General features: G+C 44.7%; 1 protein-coding gene across 1 annotated transcript in view; it reads right to left on the bottom strand.

Annotated features, from left to right (window-relative positions):
* The window catches only part of LOC118689411 (SH3-containing GRB2-like protein 3-interacting protein 1), a 53213-nt gene that overhangs the window by 38509 nt on the left and 1806 nt on the right, over window positions 1-12898 (bottom strand). Inside the window, exon 2 of the mRNA XM_036387664.2 lies at window positions 1779-1842. Coding sequence (XP_036243557.1) covers window positions 1779-1842 — 64 coding nt within the window. The remainder of the gene's footprint in view (window positions 1-1778; window positions 1843-12898) is intronic.

Genomic DNA, 12898 nt, shown 5'->3' with positions numbered 1-12898 from the left:
TGGGATCGGGATGGGATGGATTGGAGGGAGCCGCGGGATCGGGATGGGATGGATTGGAGGGAGCCGCGGGATCGGGATGGGATGGATTGGAGGGAGCAGTGGGATCGGGATGGGATGGGATGGATTGGAGGGAGCCGCGGGATCGGGATGGAGCCAAGCGAATCCCAGCGCTGGATAAGGCAGCGCCCAGCCCCGGTTCCAGCGTTTTCCCAAGGGGAGGAGAAGCAAAAGGAGCCTCACTCCTGCCTATCGGAATAAAGGATGGATGAACTCACACCCAGCTGGAGCTCCTGGCGGTCCCACAGCTCGGTGGGTGGGTGCCACCATCCCTGGGGACAGCAGGATGGCACCGCGGGGCTGCACGTCCCTCTTTGGGGATGTGCTCCATGTGTCCCTGTTCTCTGCAGGAGGAAAAGCCCAGCAAAGACACCAGTGCCACCAGGGCCACCTGGCTAGGCCTGTCCCTTGGTGTGGGAAACCTCCAAGCAGGACACAAAACTGCTCAGGGGAACAAATCCAAGTGGAATTAAAGGAAAAACCTTGGAGCTGACCATGAAACACCTGAGCAGAGCTGCAGGAGGCGACTCCCTGCTGCCCGTCCCCTGCTGTCCCCAGGACATGGTGGTGGCACAGGCTCCTTGGCCACAACACTTGGGGACATCCACCCCAAAGCACAGCAGTGGCTGCTGAGAATCATGGAATCGTTTGGGTTGGAAAACCCCGCAGAGATCATCAAACCCAACCATTCCCAGCACTGCCAAGGCCACCTCGTGTCCCCAGGTGCCACATCCACGGGGATTTTGAACCCCTCCAGGGATGGGGACTCCCGGGCAGCTGTGCCAGGCTGGGGAACCCTTTCTGTGAAGAAATATTCCCAAAATCCACCCTGAGCTGCCCTGGCCCAGCCTGGGGCCGTTCCCTCTGCTCCTGTCCCTGTTCCCTGGAGCAGAGCCCGACCCCCCCGGCTGTGCCCTCCTGGCAGGAGCTGTGCAGAGCCACAAGGGCCCCTGAGCCTCCTTTGCTCCAGGCTGAGCCCCTGCCCAGCTCCCTCAGGGATTTTCTGCAGCCCCTGCCCAGCTCCCTCAGGGATTCTGCAGCCCCTGCCCAGCTCCCTCAGGGATTCTGCAGCCCCTGCCCAGCTCCCTCAGGGATTCTGCAGCCCCTGCCCAGCTCCCTCAGGGATTCTGCAGCCCCTGCCCAGCTCCCTCAGGGATTCTGCAGCCCCTGCCCAGCTCCCTCAGGGATTTTCTGCAGCCCCTGCCCAGCTCCCTCAGGGATTCTGCAGCCCCTGCCCGGCTCCCTCAGGGATTCTCCAGCCCCTGCCCAGCTCCCTCAGGGATTCTCCAGACCCTGCCCAGCTCCCTCAGCCCCTCCTGGGGCTCCAGCCCAGGCTCAGCCCTCACACGCAGCACCCCCCACCAGATGTGGAAAGAATCCAGATGTTTTCTGGGAAGTGAAATCCCCATGCTGCACCAGCCCCAGCCACCAAACCCCACACAAACATCTGTGTAAATCAAATTTTCACCCCTAACCAGCTCTAAAGAGCAGAGAGGAATCTGCTCCAACTCCAAGTCCTCCTTTTCCACCCATCCCCAAAAATCCCCCACAGACCAAGAGCTCCCAGCAGCTCCCAGGAAACCCCACACTTGCTGCATGTGCAGGGAACAGCTGAGATGTGTCTGCTGATAAAATTCCATACAAGGATGACAACAACAGCCCGGGATGCCCCAAATTCCTGCTGAAGGCCCACGAGAGCCTCCTGAGCCCCGGTAACTCACGTGGAGTCAGTGTCCTTCTCTTTCCTGCGTATGCCAAAGGCCTTCCTGGTGCGCTTCTTCAGTCCTGGGGGAGAGCAGGGAAAAAGGAATTGTTAATGTACCCCCAATAAATCCCCCTCAGGGCCCCTCGCTGCCTCCCTGCCTGCAGCCCATAGCTGGGGTGAGAAAAGGGCCAGAGCCAGGGGATCAGGGATCTCAGAACTGAGGGGCTGCCAGGAGGCTGTGGGGACATTTCTGTCTGCCATTTATTTGTTCTTTTAACGCTAATTAACTCCCTCCCAGCGTGTGGGACTGAGTTATTGTCCACTTAATATTCCACACTCAATAGTTATTTCACAATTAATATTCTACACTCAGTATTTTATTTCACAGTTAATATTCCATACTCAATATTTATTTCACAGTTAATATTCCATACTCAATATTTATTTTGCGGTTATTATTTCCCAGTTAATATTTATTACAGTTATTATTTCCCACTCAATATCTGTTTCACAGTTATTTCCCACTCCATATTAGTTTCACAGTTATTATTTCCCAGTTAATATTAATTCCACTCAATATTTGTTTCAGTTATTATTTCCCAGTTAATATTTCAGGGTTTTTTCCCAGTTAATATTAATTTCATGGTTATTTTTTCCCAGTTAACATTTGTTTCAGTTATTATTTCCCAGTTAATATTTCAGGGTTTTTTCCCAGTTAATATTAATTTCATGGTTATTTTTTCCTAGTTAATATTTATTTCCCAGTTAATATTCTTTTCCACATTTAATATTTTTTCCCAGTTAATATTATTTTTCACATTTAATTTTTTTCCGCAGTTGATTGTTTCACAGTCAAGATTTCCCAGCTAATATTTCTCACTCAATATTTGTTTTGCACTTATTCTTTCCCAGCTAATATATATTTCACAGTTAATATTTCCCAGTTATTATTTCCCACTCAATTTTCTTTTCACAGTTAATATTTCCCAGGTAATATTCCCAATATTTCTGTCCTGATGGCTCCCTCCTTTCCTGTGCTGTTTGTGGGCACTGCTGAAAGGAGGAAAAACCCTCCTGGGTGTTAAAACCCAGCTTAAGCCCAAGTTTAGTTGTGGTCAGCCCCGGTTTTTGTCTGCTCAATGCCTGGCACCAAGGATTCCGGAGCCAGCTGGGAAATCCTGGAATTCCAGAGCCCCAGGAGCAGCAGCCTCACCACAGCCCTTGGAGAGCAGAAGGAGCACAGTGGTGGCTTCCTCCAAGCTTTTCCCTCTTTTTGCAGAATTCTGGGATGCTTTGGGCTGGAAGGGATTTTAGAGCTCACCCTGCTTCCCATGGGCAGGGACATCGTCCCCCATGCCAGGTTGTCCAGCCTGTGGAATCCACGAATTCCATAAACCCAGCTGAGCCCCACAGGCTCATCCTGCCCCATTCCTGGCTCTGCTTTCCCAAATCCATCCTGTCCCATGCCCACCAAGGGTCAGTGATAATAACAGAGAATATTCCCATTTTTCTCCCCTGGAGAATCCTGCTCCCCCAAACCCTGCGCAGACCCAGCGGGGCCGAGAGCCCCAGGGCTGAGCTGCTCTTTGGTGTCCCCTGGAGCAGAGCCCCAAAAGTGGCAGAAATGTGCTCAGAAGCTGGGTTGTCTACGAGTTCCATCTGCTTGGAGGGCTGCTGGCTCCAGGAGAGGGGAAAACGGATTCTTGGGAAAGGGGAAGCAAAAGGAGCTCTGCCTTTGGAGAGGGGAGCAAACCCCACAAACACCCTGCTCACCCCAGAGAGTGACACCACAAAGGGACACAGCTCCGGGGCAAAATCCCAGGATGGCATTTCCAGCAGCTCCTGAGTCCCTGGCACAGGAAAATTCCCCATCTGGAGGAGCAGGGACTGAGCTGGGGTTGGGATCTGCTCCTCCAATCCCTAGGACAGGAAAATTCCCCATCTGGAGGAGCAGGGACTGAGCTGGGGTTGGGATCTGCTCCTGAGTCCCTGGCACAGGAAAATTCCCTATCCAGGGAGCAGGGGCTGAGCTGGGGCTGGGATCTGCTCCTCCAATCCCTGGCACAGGAAAATTCCCCATCCAGGGAGCAGGGACTGAGCTGGGGCTGGGATCTGCTCCTCCAATCCCTGGAGCAGGAAAATTCCCCATCCAGGGAGCAGGGACTGAGCTGGGGCTGGGATCTGCTCCTCCAGTCCCTGGCACAGGAAAATTCCCCATCCAGGGAGCAGGGGCTGAGCTGGGGTTGGGATCTGCTCCTCCAATCCCTGGCACAGGAAAATTCCCCATCCAGGGAGCAGGGACTGAGCTGGGGTTGGGATCTGCTCCTCCAATCCCTGGCACAGGAAAATTCCCCATCCAGGGAGCAGGGGCTGAGCTGGGGCTGGGATCTGCTCCTCCAATCCCTGGCACAGGAAAATTCCCCATCCAGGGAGCAGGGACTGAGCTGGGGTTGGGATCTGCTCCTCCAATCCCTGGCACAGGAAAATTCCCCATCCAGGGAGCAGGGACTGAGCTGGGGCTGGGATCTGCTCCTCCAATCCCTGGCACAGGAAAATTCCCCATCTGGAGGAGCAGGGGCTGAGCTGGGGTTGGGATCTGCTCCTCCAATCCCTGGCACAGGAAAATTCCCCATCCAGGGAGCAGGGACTGAGCTGGGGCTGGGATCTGCTCCTCCAATCCCTGGCACAGGAAAATTCCCCATCCAGGGAGCAGGGACTGAGCTGGGGCTGGGATCTGCTCCTCCAGTCCCTGCCAGGTGCTTTCAGGGCTGAAGCTCCCCAAGGCCTGTCCTGGCAAGACTCAGCCTTACAGAAATTCATCAAACCTCATCCATGAGGCTGCTCCCAGCCCTGAGCCACGGGAATCCCACGGGAAATTCTCTGGGCTGCCAGGGCAGAGCCCGGCTGAGCCAGCCCTGATCTCACCTCAGCCACAAAAGCCTCTCCAAACCCAGCACCATCCACCTCTAAACCCCTTTTTTCCCCCGCTGTCCATAAGAATTCCACCTGGGAAACACAATTTGCTATTTTAAAATAACTCTGAAATTTCCTCTGCTTTATTCTTAGCAGGGACCAACATCATTTTCTGCACCAGAAACTGAATTCTAGGAGCAAACCAACCCCATTCCCCCAAATCCAGCCCTTCACCCTCCAGTCCCAGGTTGCCTCTCAAACCCCAAATATTGATTTTTTTAATTTAAATTTCAGTTTCAAATAGTGAGGGATGTTCCTGGAGGAAAAATTATTCACTTGGGAGCATGGAGCTCATAGGAAAAACTCCTCTCCAAAGGAAAGAGGAGTGGGGATGCTCTTTGTGGTGATTGAAGTTGAAAAAAATTGCTTGAAATGAATTCTACTCCATCTGTGCATGAAGATTAAATTTATCTGTGACAGACTCAGGAGCAGGGAAAGAAGGAAGAGGAGGAGGAAAATGAAATAATCACTCTTAAGTTGGATTTTTCCTTGTTTTGGGTGTGGGGCATTTTCAGAGCTGAATTTGAGCAGCCTCAAGTCAATTTTTCAGGTAGGAAAAGCTGATTTCATTTATAAAGATTACATTTCTATCATTTTTAAAGACTTGGTGTGTGACTCAAATTGGCTGGTAATTTTTTTGCTATTTATCCAATTGGTTACAAGGTGCTTGCGTGTGAATGTGCAAGGCTTTTTTTATAGATATTTACATTATTTTTTGTGGATTCTTATGGGATGGATCTTCTGTTATGACAGGTGTAACTTATTTTTCTTGGCAAGATTAAGTTGTTATGTAAACTGATTCTCATTCTTTAGATTCTTTCTTATGGGAATTAACTTTTACAAGTCAATCATTTTATAAGGCCTTTCTTTTATAATATTTTGTAGTTATTTAATGTACTGTAAATAAATATTATATATATATATAAATATATAAAATAAACTCTATATAGATAGAAATATTTATTTATTTTTTATATATATATAAATACATGTAAGTGAATTTTGCCTACAAATAATTTTTCATCAGGGTGAGGTTACCTACAAATAACGTAATTATTTTACAAATAATGTAATTATTTGTAGGTAACATCACCCTGCCTTAAAACTGAATGAATTGGGTGACATTCCCTCTGCTTTGCCCAGCACACTCAAACCTGCAAATTCCTCCCAAATTCCTTGGGAGAGCCCAGAAATCCGGGAATCCAAGGGGAGAACAACCCTGCCTGTGCCCAGCACAGCAAAACAAACTCCTGAAATCCTCAGGTACTCCCAGAGGGAAAAGCCATGCAGTAAATTCAATTCTAAGGCAGGCTAATGCTGCATAAAAAATAAAAATATTCTAAAAGAAAAACATAAAATTGTGGTTTAGGCCTGCCACTCCAGCTAAGTGCAGTTAGTTAATTCCCATAAGGAAGAATCTCAGGAATGAGTTTACATCACAGCCTATTCTTGCCAAGAAAAATAAATCACACCTGCCATAACAAATAATAATAACAAACAATAACTATTGCCCATAAGAATCCACCCAAAATAATGTAAACATCTATTTAAAAAGCCCTGCACATGCACACACAAGCACCTTGTGACCAATGGGAGAGCAGCAACAAAATTACAGCCAATTCCAGTCAAACACAAAGCCTTTAAAAGCTATGGAAGTTTTAGGAATAAAGAATTTGCTTTTTCTACATGAAAAAACTGAGTCCTGTCTGCTTTAAACCCCAGCAGGCCCCAGATCCTCACCCCAAAGATTCTCCTCAGCCTGGACACCACAAGGAGATTTTGGGACCAGATTGGGCACTTTTGGTGCTTGGCACATCCCAAAATCCCCATCTCCTTCCCCCCTGCAGCACAAAGCCAGTCCCACTCAATGCTTGCTTCCCAGTCAATATTTCCCAGTCAATATTTGTTATAATAATACATTTTCCCAGTTAATACATTTTTCCCCACTCAGTAGTTATTATTTATTCGTTTCCCAGTTATTTCCCACTCAATATTTTTTTCACAGTTATTATTTCCCAGTTAATATTTGTTCCCCAGATAATATTTTTCTCCCAGCCGATTTATTTCCCCAGCTGATATCTCTCACTCAATATTTGCATCACAGTTAATATTTGTTTCCCAGTTAATACTTCCCACTTATTATTTGTTTCCCAGTCAATATTTCCCACTCATTATTTCTTTCCTACTCAACATTTTCTTTCCCAGTTAATATTTCCCACTCAGTATTTGTTTCACATTTGTCATTTCCCAGTTAATATTTGTTCCCCAGTTAATATTTTTCTCCCAGCTAATTTTTTTCCCCAGTTAATTTCTCTCACTCAATATTTTCATCACAGTTAATATCTGTTTCCCAGTTAATATTTCCCACTCATTATTTATTTCCCAGTCAATATTTCCCACTCGTTATTCTCTTTCCCAGTCAATATTTGTTTCCCAATTATTATTTTTCCCCTGCTATTATTCCCAATAATTCTGTGCTCCCAAAATCACACCCAGGGTGGGATTTTCAGGGAATTTCAGGGGTTTAGAGGATAAAGGGAGGTGGCAGAGCTCCCAGTTACCTTCCCTTCACCCCACACATAAGTAACTTTTATATATATATATTTGTGTATATATATAAATAATTATTATTTACAGTATACTATTATATATGATGTCTTATATATTGCATTTTATAGTATTTTACATTATTTCATAATATTGTATATTACCTGGTTTGTATTTTATATACTGTATTTTATAATATTTTATAGTATATGTTATAGTAATTATGTTAATTGTTATGTATTAATTAATTTAGGGCTGTTGAATTGTTCAAGGCCAGGCTGGACAGGGCTGGGAATAACCTGGGATATTGGGAATTGTCCCTGACCTGGCTGGAATGGGATGAGCTGGAAGGGGTTTCCAACCCAAACCATTCCAGGGTTTCATGATTATTATTAATTAATGATTAATATCAACTCTAATAACAAGGCACACCTTGGATGATTTCCATAAATCTAACATTATTTCATGTATTTATTTATTTTATTTGTGGGGCTGCCTGAAATCCTTGGTGCACCTGGAGCAGGGGCAGGCTGGGGAATCTCATCCTTCCTGCTCCAATTGCCCCAAAATTCCTGAAATTTGCCACAAATTAATCCCAGCTTGAGATTTTCAATTCCTGACCAGGTGTAGGCGGAGAATTTTAAGATTTTTTTCCTCAATACATCGCTGAAAAAATTTAAACACAAATGACACCAAAGGAAAAAAATCAGAATTTAAAGACAAATTTAAAAGTGCCAATCCCAGAAGTGTTTTTCCAAGGCTGGGATGGGTAAGGAATATTTTTCCCAGATAATTCAGGATTTAAAATCTGCTTTTAAACACACTTCTCATTGCCAGCAGCAATCCAGAGTAAACTGGGGTGTGCTGGGGAATTCCCCCTTCCCAATCCCACACCAAAACTTCCTCAGCAGGGGAGGAGAAGGGCAGGAATTCCCACAGGACAGCCCCAAAATATCGGGCTCCAAGAGGTAAAATGGAAAAAAATTAAAAAAAAAAAAATAAAAGGAAAACATTAAAATTGAAGAATTAAAATGGGGAAAAAATAAAATTAAAAGGGGAGAAAAAATAAAATTAAAAGGGGGGAAAAAATAAAATTAAAAAGGGGGAAAAAATAAAATTAAAAAGGGGGAAAAAATAAAATTAAAAAGGGGGAAAAAATAAAATTAAAAAGGGGGAAAAAATAAAATTAAAAAGGGGGAAAAATAAAATTAAAAAGGGGGGAAAAATAAAATTAAAAGGGGGGAAAAATAAAATTAAACCCCAACACCTGAAACTAATGTAAACCTCAAAAATAGATCAATTTTTTGAGGGTTTCAGTAGCAAACCCCAGCAGCTGGAAGCACTTCCAGCCTCGCTGCCCTTTCATTCCCACAGCAGAGCAGAGAAGCCTTGGGAAGTGCCCAGGAAGAGGCGGCTGCAGCTTTGGGATTCTGGTTCCAGACAAAGGCTGGGCTCTCAATGGCTGGCACAGCAAACAGGGCCACGCTTGTGCTCCTGGGGAAAGCTCCTGCCCTAAAAATCCACCTGCACCGCCCGCCAGGCCCTGGGGCCTTTGGGTTTGTCTTCCCAAACCTCGGGGGGGGAAAAAAAAAAGAGAAAAATCACATGCATGGGTTGGTATTAAAGAAATGAGTGTAAAAATTGGCTGGCAGGGAAAATTATATGGGAAAATAAATAAATATCTATATACACATATGGGAAATGGGAAAATAAATATATATATATAGAGAGAGGAAAATTATATATATGGGAAAAATTTTTTTATATATATATATATGGGAAAAATTTATATAGATATATATATATGGGAAAAATTTATATAGATATATATATATGGGAAAAATTTATATAGATATATATATATGGGAAAAATTTTTATAGATATATATATATGGGAAAAATTTTTATAGATATATATGGGAAAAATTTTTATATAGATATATATGGGAAAAATTTTTATATAGATATATATGGGAAAAATTTATATATAGATATATATGGGAAAAATTTTTATATATATATATATGGGAAAAATTTATATATATATATATGGGAAAAATTTTTATATATATATATATGGGAAAAATTTATATATATATATATATGGGAAAAATTTTTATATATATATATATGGGAAAAATTTTTATATATATATATATATGGGAAAAATTTTTATATATATATATATGGGAAAAATTTTTATATATATATATATGGGAAAAATTTTTATATATATATATATGGGAAAAATTTTTATATATATATATGGGAAAAATTTTTATATATATATATATGGGAAAAATTTTTATATATATATATATGGGAAAAATTTATATATATATATATATATGGGAAAAATTTTTATATATATATGGGAAAAATTTATATATATATATATGGGAAAAATTATATATATATATGGGAAAAATTATATATATATATGGGAAAATTTTTATATATAAATGGGAAAAATTTTTATATATAAATGGGGAAGAGGCAGAATTCCCAGTCCCTCCCCTGCCAAGGCAGATGGATCCTTCCTGACAGGTCTGGAGCCTCCCAACACTTCCAGGTCACTGCTCTGGGGAGGAGCTCTGTATTCCCCTCCTCCCGTTTTTCCTTCTTGTTCCTCCTCTCCAATCCCAATACTGCCACAAACTCTGGATAAATCCCATTTTCCTTCATGTTCTCCTCTCCAATCCCAATATTGGATTGGGATTCCTGCCACAAGCTCTGGGTTAATCCCATTTTCCTTCGTGTTCCTCCTCTCCCAAAACTGGGTCAGGATTCCAGCCACAAACTCTGGATAAATCCCATTTTCCTTCATATTCCTCCTTTCCAAACCCAAAGCTGGGTTGGGATTCCAACCACAAACTCCGGGTAAATCCCATTTTTCACCTCCAACAGCTCTGGGGGCTCAGCATCAACATTTAGGGCAGGATTTCCCCCAAATCCACGTTTTTAAGGGGTAAAACCCTGCCCTGGGGAGGCCCAAGGTGAGCAGCCCTGACCTCACCTGGAATTTTCTCTCCTGCAATCCCTGGAACAGGAATGAGGCTGGTGAATCACACGGGAAATTCCTGCCTTGCCAGGAAATCCCAAACTCCTGCGTTTGGGCACCAGCTCCAGATGCCCAAGGGCACATTTTAAACTGGGCTCACCCCAAGGAGGAGTTTTGCCTCATTATTTTGGGTTTTGCCACTTTTCCCCCCCTAGGTATTCCCATATTATTTTTTTAGGTTTTGCCACGTTTCTTTTCCCAGCTTTTGTCTCCTTTTGTTGTTGTTGTTTCAGTGTTTTGTGTTTGTTTTTGCATCCCAAACCCAAGAGCTCCAGAGCTTTTTCCCACTGCTCTTCCAAACTTTTCACTTCCAAGGCCTCATTCCCACAAAATTCCTCCTTTCCAGCTCAAACCCACCTGGATCAGCCACCCAAAAACATCCCAAAATTCTCCATGGACATCTCTGGCCTTGAGCATGGTGGGATGTCCCCAGCCCCCAGCCCATCCTGGCAGATCCAGAGCAGCCAAATCCTTGGATCAGGCTCAGCATTTTCCGGGAAAAGAGGGAAAAAATCTTCTCCTACATCCTCAAAAAGTGGTTTCCTTTTCCTTCCCAGTTCTGCAGAAAATTCCAGCAGGTCTGGAAGAATCCATCTCAGAGGGCAAGGATGGAGATATCCTACACCAAGCTCTGGCTCTCCGTGGATCTGAGCTCAGCCATGGATTTCTGACCAAACTCTGGAAGATCCCAACACTCCTGACTCGGTGTTCTGGGAATTTTCTGGGATGGTTTTCCAACCATGCCTGAATTCGTGATATTTCCATCAAACCTGCTGGTGGCGTTCTCAAACCCAAAACCCCCCAAATTTTGCCTCCTCAAACCCAAAACCCCCCAAATTTTGCCTCCTCAAACCCAAAACCCCCCAAATTTTCCCAGATAATTTCCTTGCCGAGTCCTGCAGACGACACTGAGCGCATTCAAACAAAATTCACTGAGACCAGACCACCCAAAAATAAAGTCAATTTTCAAGCAACAAAAAGGATTTTTTGGGATGTGCCATTGATGCCTCTGGGCTCAGCAATCCAAAAATGGAGACCACCAGGGCTAAAAGATGATTCCAGAAGGATTTTCCCAGTTTGGATGTGACCAGAGGATCCCAGACTGGTTTGGGTTGGGAGGGACCTTAAATCCCATCTCACCCCACCCCTGCCGAGGGCTGGGACGCCTTCCACAGTCCCAGCTGGACAGAACATTCCCATGGAAATTCCACGGGTGAGCAAACTCCCCAGTTTGTGAGAAATTCCCACTCTGGGAACGCTCTCCCCCATTCTGGGGTCTGGAGGAGCACCTGGTGGAGTCCAGGAAAAGCAGGAATGAGCCTCTCCAAAGGAGCCACATCTGCTCCTGTCTCCCCAACATCCGAGCTCCTCCCTGAGCCGCCATTCCCAAACTTCCCAAAGCCTCCCAAGGCCCTGGAGATGCAGCAGAGCATTCCAAAGGAGTCAAACCTGTTCCATGCCCGGATGTTCACCTCTGCCCGGGGCGCTCTGAGTGTTCCTCAGTCCCAGGCAACATCCAAACCCCTCCTGTTCCTCAATCCCAGGGAACATCCAAACCCCTCCTGTTCCTCAATCCCAGGCAACATCCAAACCCTGCCCGTTCCTCAATCCCAGGGAACATCCAAACCCTGCTCGTTCCTCAATCCCAGGCAACATCCAAACCCTGCTTGTTCCTCAATCCCAGGGAACATCCAAACCCCGCTCGTTCCTCAATCCCAGGGAACATCCAAACTCCATTTGCTCCTTCCACACGTGGTGGGACCTCTGGGGGGTTTTATCCCCATCCCAAGCCTGCTGAGTGAAGCCAAGCACAGCAAATCCATGGAATGTTCCTGCCCCTCCATGGAGATGGAGGAAATTCCATTCCTGCACCTGTGGCACCTTTGGTGTCCTCCAGCAAGAATTTGGGTCTGGGAAAAAAAACCTTTTTATCTTTTTTTTTTTGGGTGTCATTGGGATTTTTAGACACCCACAAAAAAGAAACATTTTTCTCCCACCTCCCAGAAGAATGACAAAATATCCCATATATTGAGCACAACGTCCATAGCCAGCAAAAACTGCTCATCCTGTGCCATTCCCAACCAGGGGAATTATCTTTTTTCCCCAAAAGGATCCAAAGAGAATCCATGGGCCAGGTCCCTCCTGCTGCCCATGGGTGGCCTCAGGTCCTGTGCCCAGTGTCCACCACTCCAGCAGGAAAAGTGATTTAAATAATTAATTACAATAATAATTAAACCCCTCTAAGGTGCTCGCTGCAAGGAACTCCCAGTGTTTTGCTCAGGTTTAAAAGTTTCAGCTCCAGTTAAGCCAAGCTTGTTAAACCCATTGAATTTGTTGTATTAATATTAAATAAACCACCCCTGCAAGGGGCCAGAGTTTCAAGGGGACCTTGGGTTGAAGTTCCACTCTCCCACACATCCAACCAATTTCCAACTATTTCAAAACTCAGATCAACCCAGGAATTATTTCTGATTTTCCAACTTCTGTTCTAGGTTTACATCAACCACTTGGAGAAGGCTTCAAGGTGTTTAATAATTCACTTTTTAGGATTAGTG

This window comes from Molothrus ater, chromosome 9, assembly GCF_012460135.2.
Source record: "Molothrus ater isolate BHLD 08-10-18 breed brown headed cowbird chromosome 9, BPBGC_Mater_1.1, whole genome shotgun sequence".
NCBI lineage: Eukaryota > Metazoa > Chordata > Aves > Passeriformes > Icteridae > Molothrus > Molothrus ater.
The sequence above is the reverse complement of the archived record's forward strand: the minus strand, read 5'-3'. Positions and strand labels throughout refer to the sequence as shown.